General features: G+C 39.0%; 1 protein-coding gene across 2 annotated transcripts in view; it reads right to left on the bottom strand.

The window, feature by feature from the left end:
* Positions 1-608: 608 nt before the first annotated feature.
* The window catches only part of LOC130071873 (uncharacterized), an 86,522-nt gene continuing 67,078 nt past the window's right edge, over positions 609-20,052 (bottom strand). Inside the window, exons 1-5 of one of the 2 annotated variants that reach the window (XM_056236791.1) lie at positions 8,598-8,761; positions 5,736-6,044; positions 3,406-3,702; positions 2,714-3,028; positions 609-726 (exon numbers count right to left, since the gene is read on the bottom strand). In XM_056236791.1, the coding sequence (XP_056092766.1) occupies positions 677-726; positions 2,714-3,028; positions 3,406-3,702; positions 5,736-6,044; positions 8,598-8,652 (1,026 nt within the window). In that variant the 5' untranslated portion in view covers positions 8,653-8,761 and the 3' untranslated portion in view covers positions 609-676. Of the gene's footprint in view, positions 727-2,713; positions 3,029-3,405; positions 3,703-5,735; positions 6,045-8,597; positions 8,762-20,052 lie in introns of those variants that run through there. The other variant, XM_056236790.1, reaches the window with a different exon arrangement.

Here is a 20,052-nt window from a genome sequence, read left to right as displayed (position 1 = left end):
ATCAAAACTTGATGACGCAATCACGTTTACACGTTTACTCTTCAACGAATCTCCTTTACAAGACTTTTTTAAAACATACAGATTGGATTAGCAGTTCAAAAGTTAAAACATTTGACAACAATAGTTATTTTACGCCACATGCGGCTGTTTCTGTCTTTAAGGGTTAGGTTAGATTTCTGGTTCAACTGTGCCTCATTTCAGTCCTCACAATTAGTAGTTGAATGAACAATGACCCAGCGCAGAGGGAGAAAGTTTCTCAATTCTACTTGCACTTTGTCTAACTATATAGTAAGAATATGAGGGGAGTTACACAGTGTTAACCAATAAAAGAACATACCTTCCATCATATAGGAATACGATACATTGAATAACAAGTCCATATATGGTCAGTTTCTGGCTAGCTTACCACTAGTACATCTGCAGCCAAGAGGACCGTAGACTGTATTATAATAGGGAAAAATAGGAGACCATTCCCCATCCTGAACTAGACGTCATTCTGTCATATTCTTCATGCTGAGACTACCCTCCTAGAATTATTTTAAAGGGTTAAGAGCTAGTGCACGAATCCATTATAATGTTACACATAGGTTTTCTCCAACACCCACCCAAGCACAAAAGTGTCTTCTCATCAAACTGGACTCGTGGCCTGCTGCATATTTACTCCATCAGGAACCTCTCAATTCATCAGTACAATTGCTGAATTATTCAATCGGTTTCCTCTAGAATCTGAAAAACAAAGACATTCTGTAATCAGACATCAAAACTAATGACAAGAATTTACCATAAAATTACAAAGGACCAAGTTCAGTCTTGTTTGAGCACTTGTTCTTTTCTAACAAATTAACACGATTTGTGAACTCAGTCTTCCGAACTTGAGTGAATAATGATCTACATCTCACACCAAGTAACATTTGACTTCAATAGACTTGGAATTTAGTGCATATGGAATTCTTGGTCCTTTCTGGAGACTGACACTAAATGGTAGAATCTACTTCATTATCTGGAAAAAAGCTGTAGATTTAAAAATCATGCTTTTCCCCTTTTGTGGTTTAATTCACGGGACACAGACACCAGTTATTTTCCCAAGAGATCTCATATTTATTTTACCAAATTATGTAAGACATAGGAGGGAGTGACAATGGACCAAACAAAGCGTCCCCTTGGAATTATAAGGTTCTATCTGCGTTCTGAGCAGTTTTGAGATATTGAGCTTTAAAGTTTTTGCATTCCATTTGACTGTGTAGAAATAACATTTTTATTTTCTAAATAAAAAGTTCCAAAATGTACACAACTTAAAAAACAACATCACATAATGTAAAGAAGTGGTCACAGAATAAGAATATGTGAATAACTCAATTTTGACAAAAATGTCAGATAGAACCTTATAATTCCAAGGGGACGAAAGGTCTACATTCCAGCATCTCTGTCATCTTTCTCTGTCCTCTGGACAAAGAGGCTCGGTTTATATACTACTGGCCAAAACAAAACTACATTACCATAGGAACACATAAATTACCAGAGGAACATATGTTACCTAACATTGGAATGTATATCCAATCCCGGTGGAAACTTCATACACTCTCAGTCTAGCTCTTCCCACACACACTCAAAAGCCCCTTTCACACAGCGCTTTGAACCCGGCAAATTGCCAGAGTGCCTTCTGTGTGAACGCAAACACGACCCGGGATTGATGCCGGGATCGATGCCGGGTTGGGGACCAAGTAACATTGCCGTGTTCAGACCCGGAACGCGCGCTGTGTGAACAAAAGCCAGAACCAATGCCGTATAAGGGGTGTGTCGTAGTGATGATGCACGAGCCTTTGCAATGAAGTAGTTATCGTGCGACTCAGTTACTCTAGAAGAAAGTTTGTGTTCGTCATCGATACAAGAAAGAACGAAAAAATGTCTGCAAACTGGACTGAAGTAGAGACCCGAGAGCTCCTTGCAATCCATGCCGAAGCTGAGATCGTTCGCCAGCTTAGTGGAACGGTACGTGATGCATTAGTGTACGACCGAATCCGAAAAAAAAAAATGATCGAGCGTGGTTTCTCGAAATCGAAAGCGCAGATCATAAGTAAACTTAAGGCGAAACATTTTTTACATAAACAACAAAGTTTGAACAGCAACATCTAATGCCTGATCAGCTGCCATGTTATTCAAAGCAATGCAAACACTTCCGCTTTTCGACGCGTACCTTACACGTCACATCCAACGTCACGCGTCTTTCCGGAACATACACGGGTTGTGTGTGAACGCGCTCTCTGATTCCGGCAAATCACTGGCAGTGTGAATGAAGCAAAATCAAACGAACCCGGGTCAAATCCCGTGTCACTTTATCCGTGTATTTTCCGGAATCTCTGTGTGAAAGGGGCTAAAGTCACCCAAAGTCCCTCTCACCCACATATGTATTCAAGAACACTATGATTCACAAAATACGATGATTACAAATGATTATGAATGTATATAAAAAGTAAAAATACAGATACATAATACTACTGATTATGAATATTATTAAAAAGTAATAATAAAACTAAAAACAATATTAGATTATGAAATTTGAGTCTTCAAAGCAGAAAGATACTTCCACAGAAGAAATAAAGTTAAGTTTCGCACAACATGAGAGCAAGTAAACGATGACAAAATGTTTATTTTTCAAAAAAATGGCTTAAGTCACTTAAACTAATAAAAAAGTCATATTGGAAGAGTTACTCACCACTGACAGTAACACTGAATTCCCAGCTAATGTTCTTTCCGCCTCTGCTGCAGAGATTTAGATGATAAACTCCAGTGTCGCTGGTTCTGGTGTCTTTGATGGTGAGAGATCCAGTTTGATGGTGAAGCTCCAGTCTGCCTCTGAATCTCACATCACCACCGTAAAAAGTCTTACTGATGTCTCCATTCATTCCAGTTGTGAGAATTTTATCTTCAAATCTCCACTCCACTTTCTCATCTCTTTCTACCTTAAAATCAGTGATTAAAACTAAACATTCTCCCGCCATCACTGACACTGTCTTGGGACCGGACTCACCTGGAGAACAAACAGAGAAAAATACTCGTACAGACACTGACATGAGACCTCAGTTGAACGTGACCGTGTAACATCACTGGATATAGTCTAAATTTATTGTATTTAATAATTATACTATTCTGTACAATCCAAATTCAGAAAATGAACTACTGCGCTCCATATTCCTGATGTGCATGTACGTTGCTATCACTTTACTACTGTTGTATGCAGACCAGATTAATAGCTAATCAAATTTGTTGTAGATTGGTTTGTTGAGTTGTTTTTGCAAAGCTTTTCATGTTTTAATTTAATTTGGTGCAAGGATGAGACATACTGTATACATTTTGCTCATCATTTCTTTAGCAATAATAGTACTAAAAGGAAAACGAAAGACTCACAAGACTTGAAAACTGTGAATTTCCTGTATGCCGTCCTCTTGCTGCTGATGATCTGTAGATTATAAGGTCCAGATGTGATGTCACTGATGCTCAGAGATCCAGTGTTCTTGTTCAGCTTCAGTTTGTCTCTGAATCTCTCGTCTGCATCAGCATATGTCGTCTCTCCGGTCTCTCCGGTCAGTTGAGCGATGAGATTGTCTTGATCTCCAAACATCCACAGGATCAGATCATCTCTCTGTACTTCAGTGTCAGGGTTTAGAGTCACATTCTTTCCTCTCATTCCTATTGTCTTCAACACTGTAACAGTTGTGACAGCAGCACAAAGAACGAGAGAAATACAGAGAAAAGGTTTCCATTATATAAGTGTGTGCATGTGAACATCATAGTTTGACAGTACTCCGCAAAGATTATTCAGATGGGGATTTAAAATCAGCTTGAAAATGAACTTTACATATTACTGTCTCAGTTTGCTGCATCAAAAACCATAAATTGTACAGGAAGACTGTAAAATGTTGCTTTATTTACAGAATTCTGCTCTAAATAATAACTGAATGAAATACTCATGGAGGAAAGGCAGCAACAGAACTGTTTATTTGACAATGCAGTTCAGTGGGAGATTTTGAAAGTTTAAATGCAATAAAATTATTTTTATGCAATCAACTACTTACAGGTGACTGATACAACAAAAAACAGCAAGGCCACATACATAAACATAAACACATAAAACATACATAACAGCCAGTGTGTGTGTGTGTGTGTGAGTGTGAATATCTTAACAGAGGAACATCTTACAGATACAACAGACATAATAAAATAAAAAAATAAATAATAATAAATAAAAACATATTGATGACAATAATAATGATGATGATGATAGTAAAAATAATAACTGGAGGATGAGGAAGATATTCTAATATAGTCTTATATAATAATACAATAATAATAGCAACTAGACTTTTCATCAGGAATGAGGGGGAGGTTGGAGGACAAGGAAGAGGACAAATATAACAATAATAATAGTACTAATAATAGTAATAACAAAAATAAGGCTATTACGTTAGCCCCCGCCCATGCCACACTACAATGGGCCATCAAGAAGAAGCGCTACGGGGCCAAAGGCATCACCAAGAACAATCCCAGCTGTCACACACATAACATGCTGAACACTTTGCTGTGTTTTTTTTTTTTCCTTCCCTTTTATTGGGATTTTGTTTGAGAGAGAGAGAGAGAGAGAGAGAGAGAGAGAGAGAGAGAGAGAGAGAGAGAGAGAGAGAGAGAGAGAGAGAGAGAGAGAGAGAGAGAGAGAGAGAGAGAGAGAGAGAGAGAGAGAGAGAGAGAGAGAGAGAGAGAGAGAAAAAAAAAAAGAGTAAACTGAAATGCTATTTGGCCCTAAACAGAACATATTGTGTGAACACACACACACGGCTGCTGAAGGAAGAGTGCCTGTGCCCTCACTGCACACACACACATACACGGCTGCCGAGGGAAGAGTGGCTGTGTCCTCACTGCACACACACACACACACACACACACACGCGGCTGTGCCCTCACTGCACAGAGAATCAAGTGGAAACAGAGCTCCACTTTTTGACATCCCACCAGAAAAACTTCCATCAGAAATCAAATATGGACAAACTCCCAGTCCTGCTAGGAGAGCCCAGATAGTTTAAACCTGGCTGCCAGCTATGTGAGGTCCTGTCACAAAAAAAGAGCCTCCGGCAGGACAGAGCTACCAACTATACACCTAGAGACACTGATATAAATATTGGAAGATTAAACATTTTAATTGCTATGTTTATTTTCATGTAAAAGATTGTTTTCCCACCCTGTCAGGGTTTGGGCCAGGACGAAGTAGCGAGGACTCAAGTGCAAACCATGTGCTCGCACCAAACATGACTAAAACACAAGCACATGGCCACTAAAACAAATCACAAGCCATGTGCTAGCACAAAACTAGACATGAACATGCAGCCGATGAGAACACTCATAAGCCATGTGTTCACACAAAACATGACAACATGAAAGCACACAGCCAGTGATAAACAAGCTGCTACACAGCACAAGACAAAACATGACATGACATTAAAGCACATAAAAAAAGGCACACAGACAAGACAAAACAGGAGTGTCAGGGCCCTGTCACAAAACCAAGAAATATACTAGACAGAAGTGACAGAACCCTGACACTCCCCTTACCTCAAACAATTCATATTTTTAAAGTATTCAATTAGGTTTAATTAGGTCTCTCCAAACTTTAATCTTAGTGTGTGTTCACACTCAGGGTTTGGTTCAAACAAATCAAATAAAAAAGAAAGACTTGAGATTCTCACCTCTGACAGTAACATTCCATCTCTCGCTTTTGGCCAATTTACTGCTGATGAGCTTCAGAGTATAAACTCCAGCGTGTTCAGTTGTGATGTTTGTGATGATCAGTGATCCAGTCTTCTCGTCCAGCTGCAGTGTGTCTCTGAATCTGCTATCAGCAACGCCAAATGTGGAGATCTTTCCAATCCCTCCTTTGATTTCAGCTATGAGAGTGTTTTCATCTCCAAACAGCCACAGCAACTCATCTTTTCTCCGTATTACAGCATTAGTCTTTAGAATGACAGACTCTCCCTCCTTGGCTGACACTTTCTTCACTTTATATCATAGTAGCAAATAGAAACAGAGAAATTAGGAGATTATGTGACGTGTGTCAGTAAAGCCTCATTGACGATGTGTGTGTGTGTGTGTGTGTGGTTGTGGTTGTGTGTGTGTACTGCTATTGGTAAGAACAAACTAAAAAAAAATTTTTTTACCAAATACAACGTACACTTATGAGCCAAAACATAAATGACCAGTCACAGGTGAAGCAAATATCTTTGATCATCTCTTAACAAGGCCACATATTAAGGTCTGGATAGATTAGATGGTAAAGCAAACAATCAGTTCTCAATCAATGTTTTGATGCATGAGAAACGGGCAGCAATAAAGATCTGAGCGACTTTAACAAGGGCCTTATTGTTATGGCAAGGCGACTGGGTTAGAGTATTTCTGAAACAGCAAGGCTTGAGTGTGTTCTCCCGGTCAGCAGTGGTGAGAATTTTCCAAGCCAACAAAAGGTCTATTGTAGCACAAGTAACAACATTTTAATTATGGTTAAGCTAGGAATCTGTCACAACACACAGTGCATCGCACTCTGCTGCGTAGCTGCAGACTAATCAGTGTGCCAAAAAGGGCTTTCGCACCGGATAGTTCTAGGAACCAGCCGCCAGGGTCTTTCCCAGAGAACTAGGAGTGTTTTCCTGGTTGCATTCGCACCGCCAATAGGAACTCTGAAGTGACGTAAGCCGCGCTTGTTGTTGTGACTTATTTTGACGGCGCAGCGGACTTTTACTTTGACGGCGCTGAGAGCGCCAGAGCCTGAGCACACAGTGATTGCATTCTCCATGTTCATTAGTTTATGATCTGTCTAACACTCGTGTCTAATACGTTATTAGACAGAACTGTTTAGACACTAATGAAAAGTTATTAGCGTTTGCCGTGTGGTTGATGACCAGTGTTGCTAGCTGAGCAGGAATACATGTTTCACGAGTTCACACTTACAAATAAGTCAGATAGAATAAATGCGTATTTGGCGTGCTGTCCGAGGAGAGGGCTCCAGGCTCGGTATGCGGCCCGAACCCAGAGTTTTAAATGGTGGGTGCTGGTTTTTCGAGTGTGTTCGGCCAATCGGCGTACACTAACGTCACTGATAGTTCCTATTGTGCTGGTTTAGACCGAATCTGAAGTAGGAGCTAAATTAGTTCCTCCAAAAGAGTTCCTAGAACTAAAATCGTTCCTAGTCCCTGCGGTGCAAACACGCCAAAAACCGTGAACTTCCACCAATAGTTCTAGGAATTATGAAAAGATTCAAAAGTGACAGCACCAGAACGAACTGAGGGACGATTACACGCCGGTGGAGGGAGTGATGCTCTGGGAAATATTCTGCTGTGAAACCCTGGGCCCGGCCAACATGCTGAAGAGTTCAATGTGTTTCCCTGGCCTACAAATTCAGCAGGGGGTGTATTACAGAAACTTTCTATCTTATGTCTTAAGTTAAGATCTGACAAGTTTATTTATTTATTTTTTACAAATTCGTATTAAGCAAATATTAAGTGGTTTTAAGATTCTTATCCTATCTTACAAAATCTGATCTTACGGAATCGAGTTCCGTAATCAACTCTCAGGTCTTTTACTAAGCAACCAACAACGCACAAACAGCTGTGATGTAAAACGGAAAAACTGGAGAATGGAGAAACAAAATAAGTGGTGCTTTTTATTAAGTGAAATTTTGATAAGCTTGGTAGAAAGGCAAAGCCTAATTATTTTATTTCATAGGAGTCTGTAATTATTTGTGAGTTTTGTTGTCAAAGTGCAGCACACCATTTGGGTGTTCACAAAGTCTTTCCACCATCAAACATCGCTGTTCTTCATCTGGTATCATTAATAAATGTGACACCATTCTCAGACAGGACTTTTATTATGTGATTTTTACAGTTGGCTTTTGAAGTTAGGACACCATTGGGGTTGTCCTAAAGTTAAGACCGTTTTTAGGATTTTTTTGTGGAGTTAGAATTCTTCTGTAATACTCTTTTCCTATCCGTAGTTAAGATAAAATTATGCACTTAAGAAATGTCATTTTGTAATTGCTTTTGTCCTCAATGAGGTCTTATCTGAAAATGCCATGGTTACCAAACCGATAACATAGGATTCTAAAGTTAGGATTTTTCCGTAATGCGCCCCCAGATCTCAATCCAATTGAACATCTGTGGGATGTGTTGAACCCACGTCAGCTCCACCACGCAACCTACAGGACTTGAGGGATCTGCTGCTAATGTCTTGGTGCTGCAGGACACCTTTCGGGCTCTTGTAGAGTCCAGACCTCATGCATCAGCAGGTCAGAGCTGTTTTGGCAGCACGTGGAGGACCAACAGCATTTCAGGAAGACGATCATAATGTTTTGGCTCATTATTTATGATTAACTTGGCCAGTAATTTCCTGTACTGCATCAATTCGTCATTTTGTACACTATAACATTTAATAAATTGAGGAGAATACAAAATGAATAACACATAAAAGTAACTCAATTTGCACTTTAACTATTACAATTCAGTTGTGTTCATTTCAACGAATCACACAAAGATAAATAAATAAAATAAACAACTACTCACAATTAATGGCAACTTTGAATCTCTTGTTTGTGGTTTCTCTGTTGCTGCTGCTCATCTGTAGATCGTAAAGTCCAGAGTGTTCAGTTCTCGTGCTCTTGATGGTCAGAGATAGTCCTCTTGTCCAGCTTCAGTTGGTCTCTGAATCTCCCATCAGTTCCGTCACATGTTTTATGTCCAAATCTGTTCTTTCCGGTCATTCGAGCTATGAGAGTGTCTCCAAACATCCACACTATCAGATCGTCTTTCTGTATTTCAGTATCAGGGTATAAAGTGACCGGTTCTCCCTCCACCAATGATATCAATGCGACTTAATTTGTGACGCATAAAAAGAGAAAAATACAAAGAAAATGTTTCTATTAGATCAAGTTTGCCAAGTGTAACCAGCCAGTCTATTTAAAGTCAACAACTATAGTACAGAACAATATATCCTCGAAAACATTACCCCCACATCTCGCCCAGTCCCTTCATTAAAGGTTTACTAAAGGCTCATTAAACTGACTCATTCTTAGTTTCAATCTGTGTGTTATCACATAAATCTCCCTGACTGTCTGTAACCATTCTGCAAGTGTCGTGGCATTTTCTACTTATCAGCATCTAGGAGTATTCATAAAAGATGCATATTCTTTTCTCACTCCATATTAAAACTGGCTTTACTCACAACATTTATATTGAGGAGTCTCTGAACAAACTAACTTGGAACATTTTATTATTGAGCAAAAACACAGTTGTCCAATAAGGATCTAGAATGGGACCATGGAAAAATATATGAGTATTCTATTTGTTTTCTGAATAAGGAGGACATTTTTCATGAGAAGTTTGTATAAATACGAATAGTGTACGCAACTGCTAGTGAATAAGACCCAATGTTCCTTCGCAAGTAACTTGTAATTATATGCTTCAACCGCTAGAGTCAGGGTTTCTCAAACTCGGTCCTGGAGGGCCGCTGTCCTGCAGAGTTTAGCTCCAACCCTGATCAAACACACCAACCTGTGAGTTTCTAGTGATCCTGAAGACCTTGATTAGCTTGCTCAGGTGTGTTTGATCAGGGTTGGAGCTAAACTCTGCAGGACAGCGGCCCTCCAGGACCGAGTTTGAGAAACCCTGTGCTAGAGCGTCAAAAGTTACATAAGGCCTGTCCAAATAACTACATTTGCATCATGTTCGTGAACTCGCCCAGAAATTGAGAGATGTCGAGGAAAACATTCCACTGTAACTTAAATTAATTCGATATTACATATAATTTGGTAGTAAAACAAAGTGTTTCACAACTTTATTGGTGCAATGTCTATTTTTATACAACATTTGCAATAGCTTTTTATCACTTAATTAGTAGCACCACAATGACTAAACTGTGTTGTCTGTCAAATACGTTTATTTTAATATGCAAAGTATTGAAAATCAAAATGTGTAAATAAAGTTCTGTAAATATTTTTACAACACTATACTGTAAGTGTGTCCCATCGGGTAATCAAAAGTTCTATGCACTTGCAGTCTTTACGCCTACTTGAGTTAACCTACAAGGCCAAATACAGGAAATACGTCATGCAAGTAGACAAGTGGTCAAGTGCGAAGACTACAGGTTTGGTTATTTGGACAGGCCCATAGTGTGTCTCAAGACTGCCTTCCATTTATCAGGGCTGTACCTCTCCTCATCCAAACAGATGAAGAAAACATGTGCTATACACAAATCAACAGACACACAGTAATTTATCAAATGTAATGTGTGAAATAACTGCCAATAAAGACATGTGATTATTATTATACTGAAAACCTTGAGCTACTCACTTTTGACAGTAACAATGAATCTTTGATACAACCTCCCTCTGCTGCTGATGGTCTGTAGCTCATAGACTCCAATGTGTTCAGCTGTGATGTTTGTGATGATCAGAGATCCAGTCTTCTCATCCAGCTCCAGTCTGTCTCTGAATCTCCCATCAGCACCATGATATGTAGAGATTTCTCTGGTCTCGCCTCTGATTTCAGCTATGCGATTCTCTTGAGGTCCAAACATCCACTGTATATTATCATCGTTTTGTATTTCAGCATCAGTCCTCAGAGTGACAGATTCTCCCTCCTTTACTGATACGGTCTTGTCTTCATCTGTCACAACAGCACATAAAAACAGAGAAATTAGGAGATTTTCAAAACTGCGGATTCTTGCCTTCTCTAAAATTTTGTTATTGCTTTAAAAGCTGTAGCTAACTCTCAGTATTCGAAATAAGTTTATACCATGCTCTGGGTGAATACTCGATTCTGATTGGCTGCAGGGTGTCCATTAAAAAGTGACAGAGGACACCTAGTAAAGGAGTTCTGGTGAAACTGACTGTTTACCGTTCAAAATGAATAAATAAATGGTCTGGCTATATCAGTTGTGACTAACCATAGTGTTCTACGAGCTGAGCGGACTATAAATATATCCGGTTGCTAAATAAACCGTCAGGCGTAACCAGGGAATCCACGTTATTGTTTGTAAAAACTTTAGATTTCGATGGTAAAACTAATTAAAATATAAACTAATGTTTTAAAATTGTGTTATTTAGCAAGTGACCATGGTATAAGCGGGTTAATGCCCTTCTAGGTGTCCATTGTCAGGTATTAATGGACTTCGGCGGAGGCAACAGTCCTACGGGGCATTAACCCTTACATAACTCATCTTTATTAAGTAGCATTAGTCCTACACCCAAACATATATTTTGTATCTTTATTATTTGATTTCTTAAGAATGTCTTCCGTTACCTGCTTCTGTCCAAAATTGTTTTTATTACTTTACAAGTATAAAATATATGAGAGTAATGTTCTCCAACATCCGAAAGATAAATGATCACACTTAAAAGGTATTTCTGGTGTCATAAAATATCACATAATTAATATTAATTTTCCAAGCATATTCTTGGCAATATGAAGAATAAGTGATTCTTAAATTTTCTTTACAACTTTGTTTCCAATCTCCTTCTGTTATTTTATTGTCTATTAAAATATCCCATGTTATTTTAATATTATGTAAACCCATAACCTTCATTTCTTTAAATATATTATTTGTTTGGTATTATTTGGTACTTTTTTTTTTTTTGATAGAATTGAAATACTTACACATTATAATTAGCTGTTTGGGGATCGTTTCTTCATCTTTCACATCAGTGGCTAGAAACAGAGAAATTAGAAGATTTTAAGTGAGTTTGAAGATTGAAAAGTGCTTTTAATAATCAAGAATTTACAGTAACGTTGTACGTGTTAACATTAGCTCTCATTAATGTGAATTAACAATAAACAATGCATGAAAACAATGTATTTCTTCTATATATTGTTTAATGGTCATGTATACATTTTTAATATTTACTAATATTAGCAGTATTTAAGGATATTTCCACGATACTGTTAATATTCCTTCATTAATTAAGAAACGATCACCTAAAATGTCAATTTTGTTGTCATTTACTTGACCTAATGTCATTCCAAACGTGTTTGAATTTCTTCTGTGGGACACAAAAGAAGATTAAAATCAAAATCTTTCCTTTGGTGTTCCATTGAAAAATAAACATTGAAATGACATGAGGGCGAATAAATAATTTTTATTTTTGGGTCAGCTATTCATTTAAAGGTGCAATAAGCGATTTCTGAGAAATACCATTGAGATTTGTAAAACCGACACACAATCAAACACACCCCTCCCTTCAATGCTCCCAAAACACTGCAACACAGGCAACAACTACAGCTTGACCAAGTATGGCTAAATCAACTGTAATTCAAAAACAACAGCATATCTTTGTTCTGTGAAACAGCAAAAAACAATGTTACTCACACATTGAGCAGAAATATAGCAACCTCTGTGCTCATCTCCAGGCCTTCTCGCTCTCCAATGTCTCTCCAGTGCTGGGATATTTTCAATATTAAAGCGGGACATAGTTCATAGTTCTTTTTTTAAAGTCGACAGATATTTATGTGATGAAAGTCGAGTAGACTAGCCGCTGATGCTAATGTACTAATAAGCCTGAACCATAAATAAGCGCTGCCAACAAGGCTATTGCTCTTAACAGCTTATTTTTATCAGTTCTTTTGGGTTGTTATATTTCTCACAGATTTCTTATCATTCTAAATCAGATACAGATAAAGTAGCACAAAACATTTTTATTTATCTGAAAGTGAGAGAGCGATTGCGTGTGAATTAATTCTACCTGGCAGTGTCTCTCTACTAATAGTGCAGCTGTGGGTTTTAGTTGCTAAGAAATGCTAGAACTTTTCAGTTTCTCAGCTATTTTAATGATAAAACACAGAACAGTGTTGACAATACATTTCTGCACTACTGAATGATTCTGAGCGTGTGCAATCTGTGTGCGATGTGCAAACTATGTGTGTGCGTTACAATGCAGCCTTCTGGAGCGAAGTGATGAGTTTGTGTAAGAATTATATTCATATTTAACATGTTAAGAAGTAAAATTCTAGCTTCCCCCTAAAGCGCAACTTAAGTTGGAAGCCGAAAGTCGCTAGCTGCCCGCCCCATCAGCAGACTGTCAAAAAAACGGTTCTCTGTAGGAAGCCTAGGCTCTGAAATCTGCACACTAAAACAAATGGGTACACCACCACTCAAAACCAAATAAACAGTGTTCCAACCAACCTGTCGGTGATTGGTTGGAACACTGTTTATTTGGGTTTTGAGTGGTGGTACCCCAATGTTTTTGTGTGCAGATTTCAGAGCCTAGGGTGCCTACAGAGACGCGTTTTTTGACGGCCTGTTTATGGGGCGGGCAGCTAGCAGATCGTTAGGAAAAATTAGATGAATGTGATCATTTATTTTTGGGCCTGAAATCACTGATACAACCTTTAATTGCTTAAATATTGATAATTAATACTACTTACCAGATATGATGATGAGATATACCAACTCACTTTGTATTAACCGGAAGCATCAAATCGTAAACACAAGTGCAGCGCCATCTTATTGGTTTCTGTGTTAAAGTCTGAAAGTAAAAGCCAAGTGAAGCCACGCACAATGACACAAATATAAGTCAGACAGCCCATGTTAAACTCAATAATAATAATAATAATAATAATAATTCATTACATTTATATAGCGCTTTTCTAGGCACTCAAAGCGCTTCACATGGAAGGGGGAATCTCCTCAACCACCACCAATGTGCAGCATCCACTTGGATGATGCAACAGCAGCCATAGTGCGCCAGAACGCTCACCACACACCAGCTTACTGGTGGAGAGGAGATAGAGTGATGAAGCCAATCAGTATATATATATGGGGATGATTAGGAGGCCATGATGGACAGAGGCCACTGGGCAAATTTGGCCAGGATGCCGGGGTTACACCCCTACTCTTTCGAAAGACATCCTGGGATTTTTAATGACCACAGAGAGTCAGTTAACGTCTCATCCGAAGGACGGTGCTCTTTGATAGTATAGTGTCCCCGTCACTATACTGGGGCGTTAGGACCCACACAGACCACAGGGTGAGCACCCCCTGCTGGCCTCACTAACACCTCTTCCAGCAGCAACCTGGTTTTCTCAGAAGGTCTCCCATCCAGGTACTAACCAGGCTCAGCCCTGCTTAGCTTCAGTGGGCAACCAGTCTTGGGCTACAGGGTGATATGGCTGCTGGCTCAAAACAGTCACAGCAGTTTAGGGTTTCATGCTAAAAGTTTCTTAAACTTAGATTTAGTTCTGTGAGCTTCAAAAGCAGTAGTGCAAACATTACATGAATGTTAAAATGCTCGGCCTCTAGAAACACATACAAGCACAATCAAACAGTCTTAATGTTGTTTAATGTTGTTATTGGACTAAACTAATCACAAACAGAACATGTGGTAAAAAGATGTAGAAATTCTGAATATGAAAACTACATTTTAACTTTCCTGTCAGACAATAATCGAATTGTTCTCGCTGTATCAGGTTTAATACTTACAAGGCTCTGATTTCGGTTTAGATGACTCAACATCTTGTTAGGCAGCAAATAAACAGAAAAAAAGAAGATAAAATTGAGCAGATGTCAAGAGCACTGGAGGACTAAGAAGATATGATGTGATTTTCATGATCATGATCACCATTTTTTAACTCATTTGATAGCTTTATGTGCAGTTTAAGTGGTTATTTGCTGAAAAAAAAATATATATATATATATAATCATAATAATAATAATAATAATAAATATATATATATATATATATATATATATAAGGATTATGATTTTAGGCCAACTTGAGCAATCACAATCACAAGCAGAACTTGTGGTGTAAAAAAACTAAAAAACTATTGACTATGTAAAATCTAATCTCTTGTTGTATGAGTTGTTATACTTACCCAATAAAGGTTTTGGAGAACAGATTATGTGACGATAGTAAAAACCAGCAGCTGCAGCTGAAAACACCAGCAGCAGAACAACAACTATTCCTGCTTTAGCACCTGAAGACAGACCTGGTGTTGTAATGATAAAGAGAGACAGTCAGTAACAAACACTAGAAACATCAGCACTATATAACCTGAGAGAAGATCTGGTAAGTAGATCTCTATGTTAATGGTGGTAAGTTAATTGCATGTAAACATTAAAATCAAATCAGTGATGGAGATTAAAGTTCATATAGTCAGTATTTACAGGTGTCAGTAATTTAAAGGTTGTATCAGTGATTTCTGGCCCAAAAATAAATGTCTAATCTTTCCTAACGATCCGCTAGCTGCCCGCCCCATAAGCATGCCGTCCAAAAACCTCATCTCTGTAGGCAGCCTAGGCTCTGAGATCTGCACACAAAAACAAATGGGAACAACCACCACTCAAAACCAAAATAAACAGTGTTCCAACCAATCACTGACAGGGGCGGGTGTTGCTCCGATTTCGCGTCCAGCCGTGCACGAGCGCAAAACTTCACAACACTCGCCCCTGTCGGTGATTGGTTGGAACACTTTATTTTGGTTTTGAGTGGTGGTTGTACCCATTTGTTTTTGTGTGCAAATCTCAGAGCCTAGGCTGCCTACAGAGACAAGGTTTTTTGACTGCATGCTTATGGGGCGGGCAGCTAGCGGATCGTTAGGAAAGATTAGACATTTATTTTTGGGCTTGAAATCACTGATACAACCTTTAAGACCATTCACAATAAGCCGTTTTAGCTAATGAAAAGGTCTGGGGAAGAAGTTTTGTGCTCAGAAAGTTGCAGTATGATGTAGGGCTGGGTACCGAGTTCGGTACTTTTTAGGTCAGCTTTTAAACAATCATAACTTCAAAGTCCTGAGTTACTCACCACTGACAGTAACACTGAATCTCTTGTATAACGTCTGTTTGCTGCTGCTGATCTTCACTGTATAAACTCCAGAGTCTGCTGTTCTTGTGTTTGTGATGTTCAGAGATCCAGTCTGATGATCCAGCTGCAGTCTGTCTCTGAATCTCTCATCAGTATCATTTATTAGGCTATTGGCCTCTATATCACATTTAGCTATGAGTTTTCTGTCAAACCACCACACTATCAGCTCATCTCCGTGTGTTTCATTAACATCAGTTCGAAGAATGAAAAAGTCTCCCTCCATCACTGGCACAGTCTTCATTTCAGCTTCACCAGCATCATTAACAGCATCAGTTGGAGACTCTACAAGAAACAGATTCACAGACAGAGACTGAATATATATATATATATATATATACATTTTATTTCTAAATGCGCTTTTCTTAAACCCAAAGCGCTACAGTAATAGACACAAAAACAGCAAGGCAAAACAACAATTAAAAAACAGTCTTAAATAAATGTGTCTTAATCAACTTTTTAAAATGTTCCAACGTTGGTACATTTCTGAGGCTAAGAGGAAGCACATTCCATATCTTCGGGGCTTTATATGAAAAGGCTCGTTCCCCCATAGTCTTGAGTTTACATGAAGGCTGATGTAACAAAAGAGAATTGGCAGAACGGAGAGAACGTGATGGAGTATAGGGGCTAATGAGTTCACAAAGATACTCTGGAGCAGTCTCATGTAGTGCCTTGTAAGTTAAAATAAGAATTTTAAAATCAATTCTCACGTTTATAGGAAGCTAGTGCAACTGTAAAAAGCACCGGTGTAATGTGCTCACGAGGAGAAGTACGAGTGAGCACACGCGCGGCAGAGTTTTGAATATACTGTAGCCTTCTGAGAGATTTAGCTGGAAGGCCAGAGAACAAGGCATTACAATAATCTAACCTGGTTGTAATAAAGGCGTGTATAAGCCTTTCTGTGTCTGCAAAAGAGAGAAAAGGTCTAAGTCGAGCAACATTTCTCAGATGGTAAAAAGCAGTTTTTGAGATGTTTTTTATATGTGCTTCAAAAGTTAGCTGTGAATCAAAAATGACTCCAAGATTCCGCACCTGTGAAGTGGGAATTACCATGCTAGAATCAACAATTAAACTAATCTGCTCTGCCTTACGAGTAGCCGCCACTGTACCAATCTGCATCAATTCAGTTTTTGAGCCATTCAGCTTCAGGAAGTTATTCTGCATCCATACACTGATCTCTGCTAGACAACTACGTAAGGCTATTAATGAGCAGTGAACATCAGGACTAGTGGTAAATTAATGTAAATCTGTGTATCATCAGCGTAGCAATGATATCCAAGACCGTGTTTCTTGATGATCTGCCCAAGTGGAAGCATGTAGATGTTAAATAAAATTGGACCCAACACTGAACCCTGAGGAACTCCCTGTCGAACAGGCACGGTATCAGATTTGTAATTCCCCAATCTTACAAACTGGGCACGGTTTGTTAAATAAGACCGAAACCAACTGAATACTGCACCTGAAAGACCCAGCCAATTTTCCAGACGATCTAGCAGAATAGAGTGACAAATAGTATCAAATGGAGCACTAAGGTCTAATAAGACCAAAATACTGCATGCACCTGAATCTGCAGCAATAAGAAGATCATTTACAACCCTCACTAGAGCTGTCTCAGTACTATGCCCTTTTCTGAACCCAGATTGAAAAGGTTCAAAAAGACTGTTCAGTGCTAGATGACAAATTAACTGAGTAGCCACAAGACGCTCCAGAACTTTAGCCAAGAATGGTAGGTTTGAAATAGGCCTGTAATTGGACGTATCAGAAACATCACAACCAGGCTTCTTAAGGACTGGTGTAATGGCAGCAATTTTTAAATCTGGAGGAATAATTCCAGAACTCAATGATACATTTACAATTGATGTCATGTGAGGGCAGATTGATGCAAGGCAGTTCATAATAACCGAGCAGGGAACCGGATCTAAAATACTAGTGGGTAAGTTCATGGACTTAACTGTACTTATAATAAAATCAACTCCAACTAAGTCGAAGTTCGAAAAAGAAGTGTTCGGAGGATTTAAAGGCAGAGTATCAACTAGCTCAACAGGAGAGATAGTGATTAAAGAGCTGTATATGCCCTCAATCTTTGCAGAGAAATAATGAAGAAACTTATTACACTGGTCAACAGAGCAATGAACAGTGGCCTTAGTTGGTTTAAGAAGATTTTCAACAGTCTTAAATAAAGATTTAGAATTACTTGCAGCATTACCAATGATGCTTGAATAATAGTTCTTACGTGCAGTATTCAGAGCAGAATGGTAAGCAGACTGTTGTTGAGTGTAGAGAAGCCCATCTACCGTCAGGTTCGATTTTTTGTACTGCCGTTCTAATTGCCTTCCAGCAGCTTTCATTTGACGTAACTCCGGAGTGTACCATGGACAGGGTTTCCTAAATGTAACAGCCCGTTCCCGCACAGGTGCAAACTCATCCAGAAGTGCAGATAGCATGGAGTTATAGTGCTCTACGGAGTTAGTAATAGGAAGCTCAGAAATAGTATTGGAAAAGAAAGTGAAGTCCATGTGCTTGATGTTACGGAATTTAATGATACGTCTAGAAGTGGATCGTGATGACATGACATTTATGTCAAAATTAATAAATCTGTGATCACTTATATTCATATCAATACTATCCAGGGATTGAATACCAACACCAGCAGAGCAAACCACATCCAATGTATGGCCCAACCTATGGGTCGGAAAAGTGACATGCTGTGTAAAATCAAAATCATCCAAAATGTCCAGAAAGGTAACAGTATTAACACAATTAGGATTATCAATATGAAAATTGACATCACCAGTTAACACCATAGCAGGACAGAGTGGACTAAGAAGTGTCAACAACTCAGTAAACTCAGAAAAAAATACAGGATTTGGTTTTGGAGGACGATAAATAAGCAGCACAAGAACAGGTGAAACACCATTAATTTTAAAAGCCAAACATTCAAATGATGAAACACTAGGAGCGTCAATAACATTAACTGATACATTCGGTCCAAATATTACAGCCAGACCACCACCTTTACCAGAAGCTCGAGGCACGTCGATGTATTTGTATCCAGATGGGGCACACATATTCAGATTTAAATAGTCATTGTCTTTGTGCCATGTTTCACTGAGACACAGAATGTCTATATTTTTATCGAGAATAGTGTCAGTGATAAGTGCCATTTTATTGTTTATTGACCTCGTGTTAAAATGAGCAATTCGCATATTGCTGCAGAACACATTCGCCACCGACTTTCGAGATAGAGCCTCTGGATAGCGTAAATTTCCAAAACAGATTCCGCAGCGTACAAAAGTATGACGCAGCGAGCGCCTGCTGTTCGACCAAAATGCAGTAACTCCAGCAACTCCAGTACCGGTGTTGTGCCGAATTTAGACTCCCTGCCAAATTATTACCCCCCTCGTTGAAATCAGTATCTGATTGCCTAATCCTAACCCCACCCCTAACCCTAACCCCTCCCCCACAATAATCCTAAACCTACCAACCCCACCCCTAACCCTAACCCCTCCCCCACAATAATCCTAAACCTACCATAGTAGGGGGGTAATAATTTGGCGGGGGTCAGAATTCGGCACCACACCTGTTACAGATCGACTCTGACGAGAGCCTCTGTGAAGGTAACTAGGCCGGCGGAGGAGGTGCAAGGAACGCAGAGATTGTATAACGCTGATATTTGGACGGCCATTGTGATCCAGAGATAAAAGTTCAGATAAAGAGTACCTCAGCATGATGATATCCAGGCATTCAGTCCACTGCTTAATGCTACTTCCAGTCTGGATATAAATAAGACTGCGATAATCCGGTGATAAAGTGAAGCCTCATGATGCCATTCGAAAAGTTGTTATACAGCCAATACACACGGAGAGCTTGACGCAACACCCGGGACCCGTCTGATCTCACACGGAGACAACAGCAAGCAACAGGCAATCAGCAGGGACAGTGCAGGGAAAACACGGCAGCAGATGATACCAGCATCAGACAGACCAGGAGAGACACTTTAAAACGTTGGTTCAGACAAGAGTATGTGCAAATCCAGGAGCAAGATTTCAACACAAGAAACAAAGTTTAAAATGATTCAAGCGAGTTTAAAATGAGAGTTAAAAATGAATTAAAATAATAAACAAACTAAATACGGCACTGGACAATGAACACTGTTACTGGCA

Source organism: Rhinichthys klamathensis, unplaced genomic scaffold (genome assembly GCF_029890125.1).
Source record: "Rhinichthys klamathensis goyatoka isolate OS25496 unplaced genomic scaffold, OSU_Roscu_1.1 h1tg000465l_1, whole genome shotgun sequence".
Taxonomy (NCBI): domain Eukaryota; kingdom Metazoa; phylum Chordata; class Actinopteri; order Cypriniformes; family Leuciscidae; genus Rhinichthys; species Rhinichthys klamathensis.
The sequence above is the reverse complement of the archived record's forward strand: the minus strand, read 5'-3'. Positions and strand labels throughout refer to the sequence as shown.